Consider the following 25,384-nt stretch of genomic DNA (forward strand, 5'->3'; position numbering starts at 1 on the left):
GCAGCAGCAGACACGAACAGCCCTGGAGGCTGACGCTGCCAAGCTGAGCTGCTCTTTGCTCCAGCAGGACTCTGGCTGAGCTGTCCATCAGCAGCCCAGCTTATAGACCCGACATTACCAAAATGAGACCTCCAGGACAGGCTAGTATGTAAATGTGTATTTTTACAGAGCCCTGAGTGTAAGGAACCCACTGGGGGAGCAGCACAGGTTTTTTCAAATCCTCACAGTGTAAGAGGCAGACCCAAGGCTTGCTTGCATCTGAAGAAACCCCAAAACTCTGTGTCATGGTGTGCTTGTCACAGAGAGACAACCACAGCATATTTAATGATTTTCCTTGCCTCTAACACACCTCTCCCCTTTCCATCTCCTGCTTGTTGGATTCTCCTCTCAGTTTTCTAGATCTAATCCTCTGCCTGAGCAGGTTTTTCTCCCCAGAAGTTAAGGGGTTAAAGCAGCTACAAGACTGGGAGCTGAAAATTCCCCTGGCTGATCGGAGCCCTGCTGTGGTATTTCCCTGTGAGTGGAGTCCCAGTGCCTGGGGCTCCACACTGAGGGCTGTCAGCTGAAATCAGCCTGGGGACTGCCTGGGAATGAAGGACCACGAACAGAGGGATCATCCATACACTGGAGCTTCACTCGATCCCTTGGGAGCTTTACAGAGTAAAACTAGTAATTTGATAAGGAACCAAATAAAGTGAGCTATAAACATCTTCTGCAGCACAAAACTGGTGCTACATTAGGTTTGTAAAAAACCTCAGGGGGAAAGGGGGTTGTTCTAAAATGCACAACCCAAAAATCTCTCATAGTTAATTTTTGAGTTTGTTTTTTTCTTTTAAATTATGTTTATCAATCATACAAGATTCCAGGAGGTAAAAACAATGAACAATCCACTCAAAATTAATTCCGCACATTGGTTCTACAGTTTTGAAGGTAATAAATTATCAATCACCAGCACAGGACCGCAACATCTATTTTGTGCATGAAGCAGCACTTTATCATGGTATATTTAGCTGTGTCTCATTAAACTGACTGCAGTCTCTGGCCAGCCAGTAAAACCTGAATGGGTTTTCACATTATATTCCTCAGAGCTCAAAATAAATCACAAAGTTTCAGCCTCATGTATCTACATGATCTTTAGAAAATGAATTAACTACTGAACAGCGTGGAATTAGTCCGAGTAGCGAAATTTCAAGAGAACCTTTCCTCAGCCTCCATGGCTCCATAACAATCGCATTAGAGATTTAAAAGCTAATTTAGTCCCCATGCAGTGAAGTAGATTTTGTTTATTTGTGGTGGTTTTTGTTTGGGTTGGGGCTTTTTGGAGTGTCAGTGAATTACTCTGTACCAAGAGAAACGCACAGTCTCAGGCAAACAAGGTGGAACATCCCATTCCTCCAGAAATCAATGGCAATATTCCTGCAAGAGGATCAAACTGGGTATGATCAATTTCTCATTCAAATTCATTTCTTCTTCCCAGTAAAAATGAAATTAAAGCTAAATCCCTCTGTCCCTTCCCCCTGTGGTTTACTGGCCACAATTTTTCACCACTGTTAATGCTCTAAAAGATGTTCTATGTGTGGCCAACTGTGCCAATGTTTTTTTTCTAACCCCACCTGTTTCCTTCACTGCATTCCCACTGATTTTTCATACTTTAGTTATGGTGGGAAGCAAAGACCTAAGGAAGGTGTTGACGATTAAACACAAAACGTATGTTCCTGTGAAAATAAAATCAAGATGATAATTGTGTGAATGGTTCTTTGCAGCAAGATAAATGTCCTCTTTCCCTCTGACATTTCATTTTTCATCAAAATGGAGTTGAACAGGCTGGGAGCTCTGCTTTGGAAGTACCCCTGTGATCTGCCAACTTACAGCACCCCAAGTGTTGAAAGATCAGTTGTTGCTCCTGGCAATCCTAATTCTTATTCCTGCTTCAAGGACTTCACCTCTGGCAGGAAAACAGGCTCAACAATCCAAGTTCAGCATTTCCTTGATTCTACTTCAAATCTCTCTCTCCTGCATGCATAAGAAATAACCTAGGCTGTAATTGTATGTAGATTTTTCTTTTTTACAACTTTAGTGAAGGGAGTGACTGAAAAAGCATATGATGCTCTTTTCATTCAAGATATTTAAACATCAGAACATCTCATGTTAGGTTTCTATTCCACAGTACCTTTGATTCAAATTAAATTTATCAGAATTACCATTTAGACAAATTGAAAGATTAAAGGAAGTTCAGGTTATAGTTAGAAATAGTCGTAAGGCTAAAACTAAGCATTAAAAATTATTCAATAAAGCTTTCAAACCTTCTACCTTTGTAAGGCCATTTAGCTAAGCTCCTTGACAATGCTGAAAATAAGATAAAAAACCCTCAAAACTCATGTTGGATCAGAAATTTGTAGTTTAACATGTTAGTTATATGGTGCCTTCTACCTGTGTAACATAGAATTAAATTGTTACTGAGCAATTCACAGCAGCCTTTGTAACTGAAGTTAATTCACTGCTTTTACTTTAATTAATCTGATCCCATAATAGGTGTACAGATGGATAGTCCTATTTGTGCAGCTGAGTGAGCATTTTCTAGTTGAATTAAAATGAGACAAGTGGTCCCCTAAATGAGCTGCTGCCTTGTATGGCCACATACCAAATGAACCATCAGATTCTTACAGATTCACTTTACCTGGGATTTTTTTCCACGCCCCAAAGCACAGGCACCTGTAGGAACTTAGTGCCATAAGCTTCAAACAGCTGCTAGGCAGGGACAAACAAAGGGAACCAGGAAGAATTCCTAGATTCCTGTCTCACTCTGAATAATAAATCACCCATTATCAAAAATAAAACAAGGAAAATAAAATATCTAGAACTGGATACTTTAATCTCACTATAGACTTTTAGTTGATTTTCCAATTTTTAATTGCTTTTCCACCAGCAATAATAATCAAAGTAATGACTTGCACAAATCATTAAGATTAATTTAGTAAAAGTGGATAGAAAAAATATTTTGCTTTCTCCTTTTTTAATAGGAAAGCTCAGATTCAGCAGCAGAGTTCAACTAATACAGACTATTGACTTGTACTGTGGCAGCAGTCATTTGAAAAATTAAATACTTCATAATGTAAGATTTCTGCCTTCCAGCACATGGGGGAAGAATCCTGCTTCATAGAGAACTCTGGTAGAGGAGGAGAGGCCACACAAAAAGAAATTCACTTTTGTAGACTATCAGCTGCCAGGATGCCAAAACTCCATTCACAGTCATAAGGAAAGACTGGCAGGAGCTCCTCCAAGTGCTCAAGACACCAAAAGCTACAGGGAGCTCAGAGGTGCTATGGAAAAAGAAATCCTGAGCAGCTCCTGGGAGCTGATGAGGACCAGCAGCACCACAATGGTCACTCCACCATGGCTGGCTCTGTGATAAATGTCCTGTTTTCCACCTGCCAGCAGAATGAGGTGGGCAGGAGACCAAACTGATACCTGTGACTGAAAAATGACAGCCATTTCAGTTGTTGCATTCAGCACCCACAAACAAGTGATAGCTAAGTGGTCATGACCTACAGCTTTTCCTACCATTTCAAACTTAGAAACACTGGAGCTTTGGTTATCCTGTAACCTAATTCTCCTCTCCCACACCTTCATTTTCAGGAAGCAGGAATACTGCTCAAAAACAGGGTAAATTCAACATAATCCAACTTTAAGTAACTGGATTATGACATTTTCCTTTGCCCAGAGTCCTTCTAACATTTTTGTTTTTTCAGTCCTTCACTTTACAGCCTATGCACTCTTAGATATAACTCTGAATCTGTCTGACCTCATCTTTCTTCTTGTCAAAAAAACCCTCAGAAACTATTTTCTGAGCAACTCTATCATCTGCACTCAGCCGGGTGCGACTCCAAACCTCCAGCATCAAACACAGCCTGCTCCCATTCCCGCTACAAAAGTCACCTCCACATCTGAGTGATGTTTCCCTAGAGATGGCAATCAGTCCTGAGCCCAGTTGCAGGAGAAGGGAGATCCTGTTCAGTCCATCCTACTGTTGCCTTTCTGCTTCCAGCAATTGTGCATTTGCTGCTCTATCTGGGATCCTGTAGGGGGAGAGAGCTCTGCCCCCAGGCAAGACTGGGCCAGCTTCTCCCCTCCTGGAGATGCTTCATCCCTGCAGCATTTCTAAGGCTTGTGAAGAGCTCCAACCTTGTCTCAGCATGTCCAAGGCAGCAGAGAAGAAGCCTGGCACACTGCCCCTGGAAAGCATTTCCCACTGCTGTGTGAGAAGGGTTTTAGATCTGCATCATTCCTGAGATATGTATCTTTATACATTTCTAAATATGTTTATTTAACAGGCCAATTAGCCTCTCACTAATCATCTCTCATGGTGGGTAAGAGTCTAGCAATGTAGACAAAAAATATACAGAATATTCCAGTTATTCCACTCCTCTGATTCTCCTGGCTGTGCCACACTCAGGAACATTTCCAGTCTCCCTTCATTGTATAGAGATGAATGTGCTGCTGGTTTACATTTTTTAATGCATGCTCCTGACTCAAGCTTCCCATGGCTCAGGCAGAAGGAACACCATGATTTGGGAGGCCTGTTCACCAGACTGAACACAATCAGATGTAACTGGCTTCCATGTGAGAATTCTGGACACTATATTAGAGCATTCCATGTCTACTGACTGCCAGTGGTAGCACAAGAGCTCACCTTAAAAATAAAATTACTGTTTTGACCCTTTCAAAATACCTGGGATGTGTTTTGATAAACTATTTTATTTGCTTTATACTATTATCACTATTTCTTACTACTCTCTTTGAATTTCTAACTGCTTACTACTCATTTGTCTTATTCAGTGTTCAGAGTTTAATTTCTTGACCCACATCCATTAAAAGTTTGCAATTATAAAAACATTATAATCCCATTAAGTAGCTGTAGAACAGTATGAATGTTTTTACAGGAGAAAATTATATGGCTCTGCAGAAAATTTTACAAGGAAAGATATTTAAACAAGTGCTACCTCAGAAGTAGCACCATATGTTCCTGTGCTTCAGCATGAAAGACAAAATGCCTGCAAAATGAAAAGCTATGACTTTTTTCCAGAAGTTACTGCCACAAGATTTTAAAAATATCCACTTATTTCAAGTACCAAATAATCAGAGCAATTAAAAGACTAACAGGTTGCTAAATCATGCTTACAAGGACACACAACCTGGTGCTTGCTCTGGTTCGTAATTAAAATGAAAATAGTAGCAGTACTAATGTCTCTTTAATCTCGGCCCAGGTCCGAAACATTAGACTGCACTAAGAGCACATTTTGGCTGGGAAGGGCCATGAAGGACTGGCTGCCTGGCACAGCAGGAAGCTGCTGTAATAGCAGGAACTTTGTGTTCCCGAGCAGGATCGTTGCTGCTGCGCTGTCAGCACATCTCCCTGGCCGGGAATGTCTGGGCCGTCATCCCAGGATGTCAAACACCAGCTCCCCACAGCGTCACAGCACCGGGGAGCTCTGGAGCCTGCACCAAACCCCGAGTGGGGCCAACCCCTTCTCGAACTGCCCCTGCTGCAGCGACCTCGCACAGGCAAGCTCCGGCTTTTGGCAGGCAGGAAGAACCTTTCCCCTTGTTCCCTTGAACACAGCCCCGGCTTCACAGGCCTTCAAGCAAACATTTCAGCCTGCAGTGTTTGACAGAGAACAGCAGCCACCTACCTGCTAGAATAGAGTCTGCCGGCACCCAGCCAGAACAGCTCCAAAGCCTGAGTTCCTCCCTTCCACATCTGCCAAGTCACAGATGTTCAACCCGAGCCTCACCATGGAGATTTATATCTGCTAAGCACCACTTCCCCCCTCCCTGGCACAGCCACAATATGCCACACTGTTGATGGATGCTGAGGGCCAGATGACCATCTTGCCAAAATGCTGCGTTCTCTTTTTTGATCTCAAGAATGTACATTTTCAAATTTTATTCTGATGGAAGATGAATGCTCCTCTGGATTGTACCAGTTAACAGCCTGAAATCCACAGCAGAGAGCTGCCCATGCCTCTGGCTGGTACTGGCATCTTCATTTCCCAAATCAAAACAATTAGAGCTACACAACTACTCTGTAACAGTAAAAGCAGGCCACGAGGAACAGGACAGAAAACAGAGCTTCCTCTAGTAAAGCTATCACAGCCCTTCAGGTGTGGATCCATTGTAAATCACTTTGTGTGCCAGGACACCTTTAAGCAGCCCTATAAATGCAAAAGGTAGATTAATGGCTTCTAACAGGAATGCTGCACACACAAAAGAGAATTAAAAATAGCTTTGTTTCCCACTAGCCCAATTCAGGAAATTCAGGAAGGAAGGAAACATTGCCTTAAAAATTGATTTTGAAAGGAAACACATTGAAAATGTTTGTCTTGAGCTGATTGCTCATAAAGCTGTTTTCTAGGCATGCGTGTTATTTCAGCCCCAGTTTTTACACCATGCTGAGAACAGAATAATCTAAGAATAAAGCTGTAAGAAAACTGACATGATGCAATGGAATAATCAACAGCAAAACCTCAGGAAACCTGCACTAGTTGGTGGCTGATTAATCCTGTCTTGTCTTTTAGCTCATGGTTCTTAATACACAGGTGATGATGACAATATTTGTGTGGTTGGTAAATTGTTTCCAGAAGTATTGATAAGAGCTGCAAACAGGAACCAGGCACTACTGACAAGTGTAAGCATTTCCTCAGGGTAACGGCACACCCACAGCTCTTTATACACATCAAGGTCTCACCTTCATAAAGACATTTCTTCTGACTGGGCTACCACCAGGGGAGCATTCACACACATAAATCGATGTTCCACACATCGATGCCATCCCAGACCACACACAAGAGCTCTCCAGGGCCAGAACTCTGTGAGTTAATCCAGCCAAGCTCTCTGGGCAGAGATGCTTTCTCTCTTCAGTCACACAAGACTGGTCCCAGACCCTCTGCAGGCTCAAACACCAGCATTACAAGTTGAAGTAAGGACAGGACTTGCCAATGGCTTTCCACAGCAAGCAAGGGAGAAAAGGAAAACAGCAATATCCTCCTCTGCCATGGGTACCCCAGTCCCTCCTCTGGAGTCACAGACTTGCTCTGGACCTTTCAGAAGCTCAGAGGACTCCATGGAACTCAGCTTCTGCAGCATGAACCAGAGCAGAAGCTTTTAGGCCTGAAAAGGACAGACAGACTGCAAAGGCCATTTTCAGAAGAGGCATAAATTCTGTTAATCTGATGACCAATATGTTACAGATTTTCAGTCTTTCCCTCTGATGATGAATTTAGCACATGCCATCAAGGTTGTGGGTCCAGTCTCCACAGAGGCCACTTACTAAAGAGTTGGACTCAATCTTTGTGGGTCCCTTCCAACTCAGAATAAGCTGTGAATCTGTGAAAATAGATGTCACTGAATATTTCTTTTGCTAGCTTTCAGATCTGACATACACTTGGGTTTGGGCTTTTCAGCATTTGGCTTTGCGTTCAGAGGAAGAAGTTTTCTGCACAACGCATACTTAAAAACACATGTTGACAAAACCAGAGCAAAACAGGATGCAAAGTCTGATTATCCCCATGTCTGATGAGCTCTCCCCAAAATCCCACAACTCGCCACAGTCAGCCTCTAGCCCAGCTGATTGGTTCGCTATCAGGGCACACCTTCCATGGCATGGGGAATAAACAGAGATGGAGCTGGACATGGACAGATCCACAAGCCAAAGTCTACAGTCTCATCCACCCCTGGTTCTCCACAGATCTGAGCTGGCTCAAGCCCTCAGTTAGAAGTTGAATCCTGAATTTAGATTGCTGAAGGGATGGTGCTCAGAAACAGAACTGTACCCTGCAATCTGTAGAGCAAAGAGCCACTTCTGATTTACATCATTAAAATAGAGAAATCAGTGTTTGCTGAAATTTATCTCTACGTCTGCAACAGATGTCTCTGGGTGTGGCTGAACTGAGAGTGTGCTCTGCTGATGAGACTTCTGGAGCAGTGAAGAAACTCTCCCAAAGAACTCTTCCTACTGTGTTTACACAGACATGATGGGACACAAAATTGGCACTTGGGCCCCATGTCAGTAGTTCCATGAGCCGAGATGCAAATCAAACAGCTGGCTCAGGCAGCAGCCAACTCTCCTGACACCTGATGAGCAAAGCCACAGACCAGCAAGCCTCAGTGCTTGGCATAAAAATGCTCCTGATTCCCTGAGGAACAGCATTTCCTAATAAAAAAAATGCAAACACTATCAGGATTTTTCTCATTCCAGGGAGTAAAAACTTACTAGTAACTTTTATCTTTCACTACAGATTCTTGCCCAAGATTTTCCAGAGCCTCTTTGCTTCCTGTGCATCATTATGTGTTTCTAAGCAGAACTGCAGGAACAAACAAATCAAAATCTAACAAAATTGGGGAGGTATTAAAAGCACTTAAGTGTTAAATTTGAGAACAAGCATCACCTGAATGTATCTTTGCCGTCAAGATCCTGTTTCTCCTGCAATAAAGACAAGGAATATCCAAAAATCTTATATTAGGTTTAAGTGACATGCAGGATTAATATCTAACATCAACTGACTTAAAAACACATGTGCTAAGTGCAGCTCTACTAAGTACAAAGCAGACACAGCCAAGGTTTGCTACATTCAAACTATAGATCTTTTCAGTGATAAATTCAGCAGTATTTTGCTCTCAACACCAAGAGAAATTGTTTCTCATTCAAACATTCTTCACCAATCCTTTAAATATCCATTTTCCAAAGTGACACTGGAATCAGCTGTCAGGTTTTCTTAGTTAAAAAAATGAATAAAATAAAAATACCACAAAATAGGAAAGGTGGAATAGAATATGTTGCCCAGGAAACTGACTCCAGTGCCTGAAGGACACACTTCAGGTGGCAGCTGATAAGTAAATACACTTGAATTTGCATTGCTGTAGAAAGTGGGTCATGCAAGTCCTTTGTGCTACATCTCCTTTTGGAGTTCCCCAGCCACCTTCTCAGGATTCCATGGATAAAACTGGCTGTACTTGCAATATTGCAATCAATACAAGGCATCAACACTGTTCAACTCATTCTTGACAAATCCAGGATGATGGAGTGACATGACAGCACAAAACTCTGGGATCTGTGCTTCCAAGACAGTCTGATCAGTCACTTCCATGCTCTTGGCCAATCCAGCAATTCAGGCTGAATATAACATCCCAGTCCACTCAAAAGTGAAAAAAATCTTAGCATTTGATTATGCTCATGGAGAACCTAAAACACATAAAATCCCAATGTCTTCACACTGAAATTAGCATTTGTTTTAATAAAAACTCAGGATCTTTTCTCCAAAATATGTGCACATGCTATGGTTGTAAGTGGTCACAATGTAGCCTTAAGCAGTATGGACTGGAATACAGGCCAGGCATCAAGTTCCAACAACAGGAATGAATCAAAGAGTTCTTAGCACCTGTACCTGGAGGAGACATAGATTTGGTATCTTCTGCTGCTCAGTTAACACTGAAGAGCCTTTGGTCTTGGTGGTTGGAAAGCTGGTTAGGAAAAAATCGTTGCTGGAATGCTTTCTTGTCATGCTTTCTTTTTGGACTTAGTGACACTGCAAAAACCTAAAATTCAAAATTTAACTTCAGGTTACATAAATTTCTAAAATGGACCCAAGCAAACAAGATGAATGACAGTGACAGACAAGTGACTTCATTCAGAGCACTGCATGAGCAGGGATATTTGTGTTCTGTCTGGGCATCCCATTTCAGTGCAAGTCAGGTGCCAACAAGGAGCAAAGTGCTCAAATCCTTGGAAGAATCTGAGTCAATTTGCAGGTTCTGCCTCACAGCAGTCATGTGTTTGTGCTTGATATATTCATCTGCCCCTAACGGAATGTTCTTTTTGTTTCTCATAATCCAATACTATTTTTAGAGGCTCATCTTAATGTCCTCAGCAATGTCTGCAGACCACAAAAGTCCTAAGACGGATTTTGAACATCATTAAAGTTTGTTCACTGTAAACCAAAAACAGACTCAGGAGCCAAGAGGGGATGTGGGTCAGGAATCAATGCTTTTCTCCAGGCTTGGCTGCACTTGGCCTAAATGGAAGCTTATCACAGAGTGATGAATCAGCCTTGTACCCTTGGTAGAAAGCACTGATACTTTTCTTTGAAGCCAAGTCACAGGTACAGGCTCCACAGTTGATTAAGGCAAACTTCCACAGCTCGCAGGAGTTTAAAGAGATGCAGTGAAAGAAATCTGGTGAGTTTTGAGGTCAAACATTTGAAGGAGCTATCTCACTACTGATCAGATTAGAGATGTTTAATATTATAGGCATAAAGGCTCTGGAATAATTTGTGTAACCTTGTGGAAGTACCAAAATGGAGACCTTTAGGAGACATTCCATATTGTTGGTTGCCACATGGCTCACTGTGCTTTTTCAGCTATGACACATCTTTTACTCTTGACAGTGCTTGAACACTGCTGTTTCACTGGTCCAAATAACCACTTCTTTTATTATATGGACTTTTACAAATCAGTAAAGTTCACATGAATCATGCAAATAAAAAATAAAGGGTAGAAGAAGCATGTTCTTGCTGAACTACAGGTCCAGAGCTGCTGCCTTCTTCACTGCCCGTGAATGTTACGGAAACAACGTGAATATGCCCAAGATTTTATAGCAGAAATGAGGAGTAGAACTAAGACTATTTGTTATTCACAGCCCTTACAGAACTGTTCATTTTTTAAGACAGCCTAGCTCAAGACAGCAGCTTGCCCATTCACAATCAATAAATTTGCACACACTTCTATGCTGCATACTAAATGCTCATGGACACAGATTACAATGCTGACCCTCCTCTGTGTGCCTTGCACAATTAAAACACTTAAAAAATAAATTTACAAGTCCACTAAATAAGCACAGAGTAATATCATTACTGCTTATTTTTCAAAAGGCAATTTTAGTTTGTGCTTCACCCCCCCATGTTATACTTTCATAACTCATTCACTCTCAAACAGATTATTGTACTGCTTCCTGCAATAAGCAAAATTCAAAGCTATGTTTCAGTCCTAGCTGATTCTCTTCACAGAGACCACCCTTTAACCAGTGAAGAAGCACAGGCAGACAAGATTTACATCAAGATCATGACTTAAAGATAATTCTCAGTGCTCCCTCAGTAACCATATATCTCTGCACATGACAATATGACCCAAGATAAGATGTGCTTCAGTTTACTAATTAAGACATAACTTACTAGCTCAGAAGCCAATGAATTTTCATTGCCATTAATCTTCTTATGTACACAAGGCTTTATTATACCTCACTAAATATCCTGTAATTTGGAATGCCTTGCTGTCCCTTATGCCTGTCAACAACCCTGCAATTTGTGTGTATGGCAGTACAAAATCTGAACCCCACACTACACTGCCTACCACACTCTTCCCTAACTCTTAACCCGTTCAGCTCCAACCCCTGCACAGCTCTCCATTGTTAAGTTCATAATAAAATTTAAAAATAAATAAATAACATTAATAGGTGAACAGAAGACAGGCCATTCTAAACTGGCAAGCATAATATACACTACAAGGTTGAATGTCTTAAACAAGCAGCACTTACCAAAAATTACTCTAATATACTGACTGCATTGTAAGTGCCATAGTTCAGAGAATTTTACAATTTAATCACTAATATTTCTAAACCTATATTTTACTGTTCTAAACTCACAACAGTAACTCCAAAAGCTGTGTGAAGAACTGACACACGAGGTCCTTAGCTCAGGTTAAAGGTACTCTCTCTATGCAAGGACTCAGACAAGGTTTTCATGTGAGGATTTGCTATTCTGGCACTAAAAAAAAAAAAAAAAAAAAAAAAAAAAAAAAAAAATAGAATAACACACAAATGTGCCCACTTTTTTCAGGCAGACAATACTAACAGCCGTGCAAACTCCTGACAAGCTCTCAGAGGTAAAGGCAAGTGGCTCACACCTTGACCCAATCACCATGAAAAAGAAATAAGCTTATCTGCTGTTTCCAAAACAAACTCCCACTCACTACTCAGAAAATACTTTGTTTCTCAAAAATGCCCAACGCAATAAAGAAAACAGAAGAAAGATTAGTATGTCAGCTCCATCCCAGGTGTACCACGACCATAGTCGGGGGTGGGAGCAGGTGCTGGCTTGCAGGGTGTTTTTGTTTGTACCGGTGCTGTGACTGATTAGCTCCCTCCTGGAGCCCCGGGGTCAGGCGCCAGGGAAGTTCCAGGGGGACACTCCAAACACGAGAGATGGTCACACGTCTCCAATCATGGAGCCAGCACGGCTCCTCCTCTACGTCCCGCTCAGGAGAGATGGGCACTGCTCACGGGGCTGCAGGGAGTCATTGCACAGGGCTTTGCTGTGGGAACTATGGGACCAGTTCCCAAATCCCTGGCAGCACTGACTAACAGGGACCTTGCTCCCAGAGAGACGAGGTACACTGGAGACAGCTTAAAGGTAATGTCTCTATTCCCTACTCTGCCTCTCACTTCCACCAAACAACGGCTGAATTAGCATTAAGTCCTCACTGCAAAACAGAGTCGCCTGTGTAGCAGGATATGCAGCCTCAGGGAGAAAGGAAAAGATAATAAAACTTGGAAGCAGTGACGTCCCAGAAGGTGCTGGGGTGATCTCAGCCTTGCAGCAGGAGGGGCTGTGCAGCTGAGTCCCCCTGCACATCCCACTGCAGCCAGCAGTGCTACAGCACCCAAGCACAAACCCTGCCCCCAGCACCTGTCTGCCACTTGAATCAGCCTCTGACCTGTGCAGGAATCAGTGCTGAACATCCAGACAACCTGTGAAACCAGGCCACTCTCCATAAGGAGAGGCATCACTCTGCCGTTAACATCGTTAATGCCAGAGTTTTGCTGGAAGGATGTTCCACTGCACATTAAAACATTGAAATCAAAAGGAGTTATGTCAGCGAAGTTAAGGACATGGAATTGTAAACCTCTCCCAAAAGTCCTATAACATGGTTTTCTAGTAGGTTCATTGTTTTGATACTAGAAATCACATTTTCAACATGATAAATCACTCCCCAAAAAACCGAGTTGGGTAATAAATGCAGCGTGCTGTAGTCACATCCATATTCACAACTCATGCCCCAGTTCTCTTACAGTGTGTAACAGCTAGAACCAATTTACAAGTTTGACATCAAACCTACAGAGTTCAATTTAAAGACTCTGATTGGCAAAGCTTCAGAGCTCTACACTTCTAAATTGAATACCTGAAATAAACACAACATCACTTCATATTGTCAAGGCAAAAAAAATCCCACTGATCCTTGTAGCCTTTGGTTACACTCTGAAAAGTAAGCAATGCTGCCTCAGGCTCCCAGCTGTGCAGTCATGGGTGCCATCAGGACAGGTCAAATCACCCACAGAGTGCTGTGCAGTGCCATTAATGACAGGCAGATTATTTGCATTTCAACTTTAAGAAATGTAACATGTAAGCAAACATACATGGAAACATGACATCATCCCACTCTTCAGCCAGCAAAGAGGAGCTGTTTGCACAGAGAGGGTATCAGTTAACTCAGGAACATTGTTAAGAGTTTTTCCTCTCTGGAGTCACACTGCAATTTCTCCTTTTTTTTCAGTGCAGTGTTTTCTAATTTAATTTTCCTTCTCACAAGTGCATTTATAAGAGAGTGTCCAAAATTTATGCTGAGACTCTGTTTAGCCTAAAAACACCTTTGCTGAAGGAGAGGTGATGCTGCATTTGTTCTGTAAGAGCCCTCACACCTCCAGCAGTACAGGAGGTGTTAGTCAGCAGTTTGACTTCTCTTCATTAACAACCTCAGCAGGAAGCAAGAAGCACACATGAAAGCCTTTGGATACCTTCCTTTCACACGAAAGTCAAAGCTCAGAGTAAAACAAAGGACTTCTTAAAATAGAAAGTTGAAAATAAATCACTTAGATTAAAAAAACAACAGTTAGACTGCAAATGCTGAAAGCAGATCAATTTATAGAGGCACTTACACCCCAGATATCTGTGTCAGAGCTAAACTGTCAAGTATTCTTCTAGGGTGTATTAATGCTCTCTTCTCAAAATGTTTTTACTGCTGGTATTTTCTCATCTAATTTCAGCAATCTTTCTATCCCGAATACCCCTGGTTCTCATTACCCAGAACATTTAGGTGTGATTACAGCAAAAGACTGTTATCATGTTATCATGTTTTATTTGGTTAAAACCTCTAGAATTAAATACATGTGTTTTCAATTAACAGGCACCAGGCCAAATTTAGCTCTCCCATCCTTTTTTCTGTCACTCCAAAGGCTAAGGACACTCATTTCAGAAAAATATGTAGGAGAGCCATGAAGTAGAGTAAAGGGTATTTTTAAAGCCTTATAAATCTTATAAATGAAAGCTGACATGTCATACAAGAAAAATACCAAGATCAAACCTTTGAGCATAGAAGATGAGAAGAATTATGAAAGGAAATGTTATCACCTCATCCTTTATTCCTTCAGCTGTGCCTGTGAGCGAGAGGCTGAGGTAACTTCCCGCATAGCTTAAAACATGCATGAAGGCCAATGATTAATGCATGAACACATCCTGCAAAGCAGCTCCAGCTGCACATCACATTTCTGATGGCATTGTAATATTATACTGCAACTGCTCTGACTGCAGCTCCACTCTGTCAGAACCTGCAGACTCTATGATCCATCCCACACGTCTTTACCTACAACCCCAGCTCTGGGAGAGGTAACACCACCCTGTGGAATCCACTGCTTCCTTGTGGTCACCAGGTGCTGACAGGATTGCAAATCCAGCTAAATGGGAGCTGCTAGAAGCTCCCATTTCTCCAGGAATAGCCAGGCTGGTCCCAAACATGCTTCCAATTAGGAACATCAGTTCCAGGTAGAGTACAGCACTTTTGGAATGAAGTTTGACATGCAGAGGAATAACTTCTCCTCTCAGACATGATTCAGAGCCCAGTTCAGACCAAGGAAGATGGGACAGGCTTGTACTGACTCAGGTAAATTCTGACTACGTAGTTAAAATATTTTATTTTACTCCTTTAAATACCAAAATTTGTTTGTCTCTGCCATTCATCATTTAGGGTCACCAGCACTTCTTCCTGCTCACATAACAGTCCACAAGAACTACAGTAAGTTTAGAACTTATGCAAACTCATGACACAGATGTGCAAACATCTGCCAGCTAGAAATATTCCAAGTTTGAAAATAAACTGGATTCCACCAATGCAATATAATATTGTATGTACTACATGCACTTTGGGATCACAATCAAATGTTGTCCTTTTGTATTGCTCATCAGATTTTAGGGTCACATTTCCAGGCCATTTCCTAACTCACGTCATCACAATTTCAGCATTCCTTACAACAAGATCAGGATTTTTATTCCTACTTTCAGCTGGCAGGGTCAGGTGCACACAGAACATCCAAATTCAGATTTACATGTTATTTTCACAACAATAACAATTTTTCATGACCAGCGCTTCTACCACTTCTGTATTAACTGTTCCCCACAACTTTACAGTAGCTGACAAAATCAGAACACAAAATACCCAGAAGGAGTCAGCCTTGATGTGAAGGCCAAGTATTTCCCTGAAGTTTAAAGCCTTCTCTTCACAGCAGAGCTGTCAAGAGTCTTCCCAAGTTTGATCAAGGTCAGACAGATGTCAGAATTAAACCTCAAGCTTGCATCAAATTATATAAATATGAAAGAAGAGAGGTTTGACAACTTTCTGGTGAGAGAAGTTGTCAAACCAAAGAGGACTTCTCTGTAAAAGTGATTATATAAAGCACAGGGCAGGCAAAGCTCTGATTAAAGTCAATAAAGATCCTCCCAGAGCACCAGTTGCCCTCTCCAGCACCTTGTGGCCCGAGTCCAATCTTTTGACAGCTGAAATATACTGCACAAAGGATACCAGTCAACTCAGGAATAAAGTAACAACTGCTTTCACTGCACTGTTAGGAATATGGTTCTTAACAAGGCTACTTGGGGGAAAAAACACAAAAAGAAAGAGAAAACCCACAGTGCTGGTAGCAGAAAACCCATATCTTCCTTCCCCTATGAGTGAGTTTTAAAAATACATACTTAAAACCTTGGATCACCTTCCTACTTAAACTGTGGTGGACTGATGAACATCATGGGTGCAAGAAACAAATAATTTTTGGGAAGTCTGGTTCCATACTTCATGCTACTTACAGAAGGTCAATAGTAAACACAAAAATCTGAATGGAGAACAACACAGCATTTAATGGAAGTTGGGTGAGACCAACTTTAATAACTTCTGTATTACACATCTTCACATATTTGTCACACACTCACCTTATTAATAATTTCCAAGTCTTTAAAAAGAGGAGTCTCTATACTTACCATGTTGGGGCTGGTCAGCCCTGTCAAAAATACACATTTCACTGAAAACAATGTGGATTTGCCCCTGCAGAGAGGGGCTAACTGAAGGCATTGTGCAAGTTAATCCCAACTAGTAACTGGACCAGTGTGATAAAGGTTGAGGACAGCACCCATCCCACAAGCAGATCCAACAAGTGGTCACTTCCATTGATGCCAACACAGCTTCTCACAGCTGCTTATGAAATGGAAACACATGAACTCCACCCAAGACAATTTGCTAAGGCAAAATCATCACTTTCTGCAGAGTTCGATTTCAAATTTAAGTGTAAAGGTCTGAGAAAAGGGTTTCCAACTAGGACACTAATTGCCTTCATGAGAACATCCCAAAGCACATGGAAGAAAAAAAAAAAAAAAGGCAGCAAGCTATAGGAATTCTGCTAAGTCTAAAATGAGTTATTTCTACAGCAAAGTAGGACGTCTGAACTTTGTAGCTTTCAAAATAACAAGATACTTACATTGTGACTCTCCTAAGACAAATAAACTATTTCCATCAGTCAGGATATACTGCATTTAAAAACTAGGCATGTTTATTGGAAACTATTCTAAAAGGCAGCAATAAAACAGCAAAGAAACCCCTTCTTGATCTTCCTAAATTTTTAATTTGTTATGATTAAAAATATGCAAACTCAAGGCTTTGAAAGGAGCTATCAGATTCATTTCTATTGAGCCTACTCTTCATCTGGGGTCTTTTCCAAAGTTTATGGGTAAGGATAAAAGAAGCCTTCAATCAATAAACAGGAAATTTTAAAATCTTTAAAGCTACAGACAAAGCAGATTAGGAAGGTGGAAATTAAATTGGAGACACTTACCTCCACTCTGCTGACTCAGATTTAAGCAAGACAAGAAACATAATGCAATTCCTCTCCTATGCAAACACAAATCCACCCAGGGACAGTTTACATCTACCAACCACAGAGCAGGGTCAGGGCTGAGAGCTTCTCCTTGATACCCTACACCAACACTCAAAATGCACTTTCCCCCTACTTCTTTAATCTACCCCACACCTGCTGGATGGACAAACGTGTACTCCAATTAAATCATCTGCTAAAGGAATAATGGTAACACCAGACTCATTGCCTTTCATTTCACATCAAACAACATTCCTGCTGCAGAAATAGCTGGAATAACACCAAAACTACCTTAGCAATTTTCAAAGTGAGCTTTTGCTCCAAGTATTGACCCACCATTCATTCCGTTGTACAAACTCCTGTGGTGAGGGGACAGCTCATCTGTCACTTGTCTCCTGAGGGTACCTTCTCTGCTGCCTCCACTGAGGTGTTTGAGGTGCTCTGGGCTCCCTCCATAGTGTTGTTTGAGATGCTCCGGACTCGTACCCCTCACCTTGTGCAGGTGCTCTGTACTTCCACTGGGTGTGTGCTTTTGAAGGTGATCTGGGCTGCCACCACTGTGCTTTTGATGCTCAGGGCTACCACCAGGCCTCTGCTTTTGAAAGTGTTCAGGACTACTACTCAAAACATGCTTTGGGATAGTTTCTGGACTGCTGCTGCTGTGCTTTTGTTGTTCAGGTACTTTGACAATGGTTTTGTGATGCTCAGGGCTCAGCCCTTTCAGGTGATGATCAGGACTGCCAGAACTCCTGGGCTTCTGCAGGTGCTCTGGGCTGATACTCCTGTGTTTCTGATGCTCAGGGCTTCCTTCCCCCCGAGGTTTTTGCAGGTGTTCTGGACTGGTGTTTGGGTGGTGTTTGTGATGGTCTGGGCTGTCTGTGCTGCCCGTGCTGGAGGTGCTGCTGCCATCCCCAACATCTCTGATGTATGCACTGGTGGCAGTCAGCTGGCACAGGCTTATCTGGCTGTCAATAGAGCTCCGGCTGCCTGCTCCTCCACTCTTCTCCTCATCCAGCAACACACACAATTCCTTCAGCTCCAGGTTCTCCTTAACCACTTCTTCTTGCCTCACTTCCAGCTCTTTCAGCTTCTGCAGGTATAAGGCCACCTCCTTGTGCATGACACTGGCACTGTACCTGCCCAGCCTCTGCCACTCACGGGACACCCTCTTGCCCTTCTGCCGGTCATCATCCAGGAAGCAGCAAAGATCCCTCAGCTCCTGGTTATCTTCCTGCAGCTTCTGGTTGATGTCCTTTAAGAGAAAGATTATAATGACAGAGGGGAGTCTAAAGGAATTGATGTTAAACTGCTACACAAGCCACTGGACAGCACTGATGCAAACTCTTGTTTAAGCACTCCAGTGAGGCATAAATAATTCCATCCGTAGATCTAGCACGTTGTAACAGCCCCACGCTTTGAGCAAACAAAGCTGCTGTCCAGCAAAAACTACCCTTAGCTTGTAGCTAATTTCTAACTTCTGATACAGCAGAAAAGCTTCAGGTGCTTAATTAATTTTCATGCTAAATATCAGAGTAATTTAGCTCCCAAATTGGGCAAGGATTGTAAGTGCTGTCATGATGATCTCGCTCCCCTGAGAAATATTCACCTGCGAGTTATTGCTAAATAAAAGTGCCAGGTACATCAGAAATTGTAAGCTCTCTTAAATAATTAATGATTAACATTTATACTCCCTTTTCCCTAAAGCATAGTCACATATAAATATGACCATTTTAGAGATTTTTTTAAAGATAGGGGTTTGCTGGATTTTAGGTTGGCGTAAAAAGCCTTGTCAGTCATCACTTGACCAGGATTGCTTCAACCACTCTGAAATGAAATAATCTTCTTAAATAGATTTTTTCACCGTTACAAAAAGATGTACATGACTCTATGCCCCTCCCTAAGTGAGGAACAGTCTGAAGCAAATGCTCTGAAGTAAAAATGTTCAGAGTATTACTACAGCAGAATAAAAACATTTTCAGTATTTTATCCTTCTAGTTTGGACTTAGGACCATATTTATCTTTCTCCCATCATCTACATATCCATTCCTTATGTATGACATTACAACCAGAGATTAGCCAAAGTTGTTAAAAATTCAGTCTTATGGAAACACCATTTCAGCACAGTTTCCTAAGAAAATGAAGCTTTTGTAACTCCATCAAATTTAGGTGCATGAATGCCTGTGTTTGTCTGATTTTTGCCTCAAAATAACTTCAAATTTTACTGTACTTGACAATGGAAAAAAATCTCATTGAGGCTTTAAGGGGTCCTTAAAAACCTCTGCTAGTGAGAGATGTTTGAAATAATCCCACAGTGGGATCAAAAAAAGTTGTGGAAGTCCGCAGTTCCTCAGTCAGGAAGCAGGAAACACCCATCCAGCTGGTCATTCTTATCATGGAGCAGTTATTTCACACAGGACAAAGGAGGGAGATTCCCAGACACCAAGACAGGGCTCAAAAAACCTCCTTCTCACAGATTCTTTCTGAAAGTTTCAGCTGAGGCATCTGAATAAAAGGAGGAAGTCAAACAAGACTTAAGGAGTTTGGAATTGAGAGAGGAATTTGTGACTCTGTCCTACCCATCTTAAGTGTGTTTGGTCAGTTATCTGGAAGATGCAGAAATCCAGATACTTTTGCATGTAACTGGGAGAAATATACTATTGTTGTAACTGAACTTATATTTAAAATATAAGCTTCAGTTTTACTCAATACTACCATGGTGGGGTATTTTTTACTCTCAGACATCACCAAAGGGATACACATACTTTGCAGAACACAAAAACTTGGGAGGCAGGAACTGTCTTCCCTCATTTATTTTATTTATTCCCTCAGCTATTTATTTTATGCCACACTATTATCAAGGACATTTTCTCAATAATTCTTCCATTTAAAGCCATTCTACAAGTGAAGAACTCTCTCCTAATGCACTTTCTTGTAATAATTCAAAAGCCCACACTGCATCTGTGTCTCTTCTCTCCTTCCCTCCAACCTCACCTCATTGAAGGAATTTATTGAAAATTCTCAAAGCAATAAGCCAGAAAATGTTCTGTAGTCCTGCCTTCTCTAAGGTAACTTTCTAGATCTATAATGCACAAGCGAAGTAATGCTCTGTAAATAGTCACACTTTCTTCCCAGTCCTCAGAAGTGGGAATGAAGCATTAGGAACTAAGCTTCTCATCCACCAAGAGTGAAATTAAGAGCAGATAAACCATTACAGACTTGGTCTGCCCCTGACTGCAGCCTGCACGAGCACACAAGGAAGAATGGTTTGATCAGAGATGTGTTACCAGATGTCTTTTCGCACAATAAATTAGGGATTGGTTCTGACCATCCCAAACCCGAGCCCAAACCTGCCACAGGCTGCACTGCATCCTGGAAATGACCAGCTCTCTCCAGCAGCCTACCAACCTGCCTGACAGACTAAGTCTGTCTGAAAATAGTGACAGAAAACAGCGTGAGCTACAGAAACCCTTATTTCTGTGCACTTCAGGCAGGATCATTTAACCTCGCTCAAAACCAAGGAAGTCTTAACACAAAGCTGACAAGACTTCAGCGTTTTTATCAACCCAAAAGAATAGCGGGGCAGACATAAACCAGCTGTGCCCCACAGCCTGCCGAACACTTGATTATTAAGCGGGATCAAACGCTATTCACCCCAGTCCTCATTCACTTTTCATGCGGTTCTCGGGAGCGGCTCCTCCCAGACCATCCACCTGACGAGATTGCTCCCGGCGGGAGACACCGCACAAACTTCAGGGGTCCCACCCTGCCTACCCCGCTACCTTCAAGCCGCGGATCTCGCCGAGGTGGAGCTGGAGGCGGCGGTTCACCTCGCGGATGAGGTTGCTGTGGTCCAGCATCGCGCTCATCTTCTCGGCCTCGGCGCGGCGGAGGCTGCGGATCAGCTCCTCCTTGCTCCACTTAAGCAGCTCCTCGTCCGACACCTTGGACAAGTCTTCGGCCGGCGCTGCTCCGCAACTTTCCGCCGCCACTTTGGACATGGTGGCGGCCCGGCAGCCCGGGGCACTCGCGGAGCCTCCCCGCACTCCCGGGGCGGCTCCACGGCCGCCTCCGGGGGAAAGGGCGAGCCCGCAGCCCGCGGGGTGCCCCCAGCTCCAGTGCTGGGCCGGGGGTAACGGGGGAGACCTCTTCCGGCCCCAAGCAGCGGATCCTGGAAAAAAGGAGGAAAGGGTGTGGAGGAAGCCGGGCCACAGGCTGGGGAGCAAACTTCCCCCGTCGAGAAGGAAAAAAAAAAAAAAAAAAAAAGAAAAAAAGAAACCTAGACGAAAGATCTCCAAGACAAGCCCGGTTCTTGCAACAGGTCAGCTCCAGCTGCGTGCGCCCCGTCCTCGCCGCAGCGCCAGGGATGCGCGGTGGCTCTCACGGTACCCGCCGCCCCCAGGCTGCGGGATGCAGGGGAGGATGCGACGCGCCGATGCCGCGCACCATGGCGGTGGGCAGAGCGGGCCGGGCGGCGGCGGCGACGGAGCGGGAAGCAGCGGGGAGGACCGAGCGGAGCGGGCGCTGCCGGCGCCAGTGGCGGGCGCGGGGCCGCTCGCGGCTTTTCAGCGGGGCGCGCGCCACGTGCGGGCGGGGGCGGCGCGGACCCCGCGCGGCTCCCGGGCGCCCCCTGCCGGCCGATGCCCGCCAGCGTGGCCGGGGCCATCCCGGAGCGGCGGGCGGGACGGACACACCAGAGGGACGGACACACCTGCGGCCGGGACACACCTGCGGCAGCATCCCGGCCCTCCTGGCCCCCGGTGACCGCCGCGCCCCGCCGAATGGAGGCACAAACGCAGCCGCCCGCGCATCAACGCGATGCCTCCAGTAGCGCGGCTGGCGGGAGGTCACACACATTACATCACCGTCGGGCAGCACCGCCGCGGCTCAGCGCAGCTCGCAGGCACGCACCGAGCCTGAGGGCAGCTCCTCACTCCAGCTGAAGGTCGCATGCGGTGAGCTAAACCCCTCGCAGGAATTAGGCTTGGGCTGCTTATACACCTTCCCTAGGAATATTCAGCCGCAGTGTAGCAAGAGACTCACATTCCCCAATTCGCTTAGAGATACAAAGACTCTGCATAAATCTGCCTTGCAGATGATTTGAGAATGAAATTTGATAATCCATTCATGCTGCTTACAAAGAAAGATGAGACGGCAGATCTCAGAGGCAGAGGTGGATGAACTGAAACTATTTATTAGGTAATTGGTTGAATCCCTATTTTTCAATCACAAAGTTCCCCTTGAACAAACCCCCTGCGGGCAGAGGAGGCTGCCTCACTTAATGGGCCCTTCCAACCTCCAGTTCTGCAATTTTAAAATTATGTAGTACTAAGAAGATTTCTGGTTCTTGAGAGGAAAATTGAAGTAGTTAATGCCAGCACTGGCAGATCACAAGGTTGGCTGGCTCTGCACAGGCAGCTGCAGAGCCTGTCCCACGTCACTGTCCCAGCCGGCTCCCTTGGCATTTTCCTGCCAATGCCAGAGGACCAGACCAAGGATTATTTTCTGCTCTTAGTCCTGTTTAAAAGTTGCTACTAGGATGGTTAAATCAAGCACTGTTCTTTGTTCTTACTGCTAATCCTCTTCTTGAACTGCCAGCTGTACTTGACCACAATAAAAGTTCTCCTGCTCCTATCCATCGTGGGCAACACTTGGACTTCTCCCCAGTCAAGTCTTCCATGTTTTCCCTCCCCAGTTGTTATGAAGAGATGCTCTTTCAGCTGATCCATTTTTTCATGTACCTCCAGCCTGTCAGGCACATGCCAGACACTCTTGTTCCATCCAGGATGGGTCCTGGCATGGGAATCCCACTTGATCTGCTCCCACAGGTTCAGCCTGCTGCTCAGAATCCTCTGCCCCTATTCCAAGGAATACCTGTGCCACAGGAGGGTGGCATGTTGGCTCAGCTGCAGGAGGAACCCCAAAGCCCGTCAGTGTCAACAAGAGCTCCAACCAAGCACAGAGCTTTGCCAGCATGAAACATAATTTCTTGAGCAGCACTAAGTATTGTGTGAAAATTTTATTTTCTCTTCAAACTCTATCACTCTCTTAAATCCTCTGATTTTTTTTCCACTGCAAAGAACAAAGCTTGAGATAAAAGCATCTGGCCAGCCACAGCAAAAATACAGTAAGAGGCCATGAAAAGGAGCTGTCATCTTTTATGCCCAAATATATTTCATTTTAATGCAACTGAAAAAGAACAGCTTGGCAGCAATAAATAAAGGCTTTTCTTCTTCTAATTCAGCAATGTATGAGTTCAAAGGTCACATGATGTCAGATTTTTAAAAATTCAACTTAATTTCCATCCATGAAATAAACAGTTAACTGTTCATTACTGTTAACTGTTTATTAACTGAAAAATGTCCATGAACTTTTAAATCCAAAAGCTTCAGGGAAGAGTGTCCACTTGCCTCAACATTACCAGTGTTTCTCTGGAGCAGCACTTCACAGCTTTTGATTGCAAGGAGCCATGGAAAGCACAGATCTGAGATGAACAGCTCCAGGGGACACCGTGTTCCCCACAAATACAAAGCACCTCCACATTTGTGTCTTCAAGAGGCACAGTGTTACTTTACAGGCACCAGTGAGATAGGGGAATTCATGGAGCATGGACATTGGAAGTAGATCAAACTTCAAAGGTCTGGGATAAATGTAGCTCTAATAATGAAAGCAAAAATGTATCAAGTGAAACTAATCTGGAACATTTCTATAAGGAGAGGATCTAATTTCACATTCACTCACGCTTTTGTAACAAGATCAAAACCAGAATAGGAAGTGCAACATAATTACTCCCATCTCCTGGCAAGTTTAAAACTTCCCTTTTAGACAGTCCACCTCACTACCCAAATGCCAAGTACTTCCCTGCTCCTGGGCTTTACTGTCAGTGGTGAGAACCACTGCCCCAAAACAAACACTCTAATTTTCACATTAAAGCTGCATTTTTGCAATACTCCCCTGAATAATTCTCATTCACAGCCTGAAATGGAGAGTCTGGGTAAGTGAGTTTGGAGACTGCAGCGCTGGGATTGCTGCAGCCACTGTCCAGTAGCAAGGGGATGGCAGTTCCTGTCCATCTTCCTTCCAGTTCCTTCACACCAGGTGCCAAATGCTAGCAGCACTGTGGATCCACAGCCAATTAAATCTCCATAGCTGAGCATGCTTTGCCAGCTCAGTAACATTTTCACTGCTGTGTCCTGCTCACTCCTGGATATGCAGATACCAAGGAATTGTTGCTGGAGAATTTCTCTGGCATATCCTCAAGGACTTGCTTTTCATTGCTGTCTGCAGACCCTCCAGAGTTTTAAGTCACTGACTGCTAGGCAGAGTGTCTAAGGATTATTATAACCAATAATAATTATCTGATGATTTTAAAAACTCTTGGACATTCCCAAAGAGGCCCTAAAGCTGTTCAATAGCTCTCTGCCAAAAATATGTCATAGCCGAGTACTTGCCTAGCAGTCATTTTACACAAAGATGGCTAAATGTTTTTGTTCAGACCTTCCAAAAATACTTTTGAGAGTAGTTCAGACTTGAAAAATGTCATTCCCAAATTGGAAGGAAGTGAAGAGAGTTTTAAAAATGAAAAGTTCAAGTAATTTTAGTTACAGTTGCCTCTAGATGTTCTTCCCATCAGTCATAAGTCTGTAGCTGACACCCAACACAGCATCCCCAACATCAGCTGCTCTCCAGCACAGCCTGTCCATTCTCTGCTCCCTGGGCAGCGCTCCACACTTCCCCATCCCTAAGTAAGGAGAGAGTTCCCCTTCCTCATCTTCCCTTCCTGTCTCTACAGTCTCTCTCCACCATGGCAGCACCCCAGCCATGCATCTCCTGCCTACCAGTCTGGTCCATTATTCCCTCATTCGTGTCGTTGTCATCAGCTCTCTCTGTCCATCCCTAGGTTAAAGATCTCCTCAGCAGCTTTGCCAGCACATCAGCAAAAATGCTTTTGCCTCATTTGGCCAGGTGGATCCCACCCCTTCCTAACAGTCTTTGACACTCAAAGCGGGTCCCATAGTCACAAAAAACAGATCTCTGCTGTGCCAGCACTTACTGGCCACAGGATCCATTCACTCCTCCTCCAGCTCTTTCACCATCACAGGATTCACTTTCCAGCCCTGACTGCCACTTCTGTAGTCACTGTACCACCAT

At 43.6% G+C, this 25,384-nt stretch overlaps 1 protein-coding gene across 5 annotated transcripts in view; it reads right to left on the reverse strand.

Annotated features, from left to right (window-relative positions):
* The window catches only part of CCDC85A (coiled-coil domain containing 85A), an 81,877-nt gene that overhangs the window by 45,017 nt on the left and 11,476 nt on the right, over window positions 1-25,384 (reverse strand). For 3 of the 5 annotated variants that reach the window (XM_053937752.1, XM_053937750.1, XM_053937751.1), the window contains exons 1-2: window positions 21,016-21,314; window positions 17,573-18,488 (exon numbers count right to left, since the gene is read on the reverse strand). In XM_053937752.1, the coding sequence (XP_053793727.1) occupies window positions 17,573-18,488; window positions 21,016-21,234 (1,135 nt within the window). In that variant the 5' untranslated portion in view covers window positions 21,235-21,314. Of the gene's footprint in view, window positions 1-9,366; window positions 9,592-17,572; window positions 18,489-21,015; window positions 21,405-25,384 lie in introns of those variants that run through there. The other 2 variants (XM_053937753.1, XM_053937754.1) reach the window with 2 other exon arrangements.

The sequence above is a fragment of the Vidua chalybeata genome, chromosome 3 (assembly GCF_026979565.1).
Source record: "Vidua chalybeata isolate OUT-0048 chromosome 3, bVidCha1 merged haplotype, whole genome shotgun sequence".
Taxonomy (NCBI): domain Eukaryota; kingdom Metazoa; phylum Chordata; class Aves; order Passeriformes; family Viduidae; genus Vidua; species Vidua chalybeata.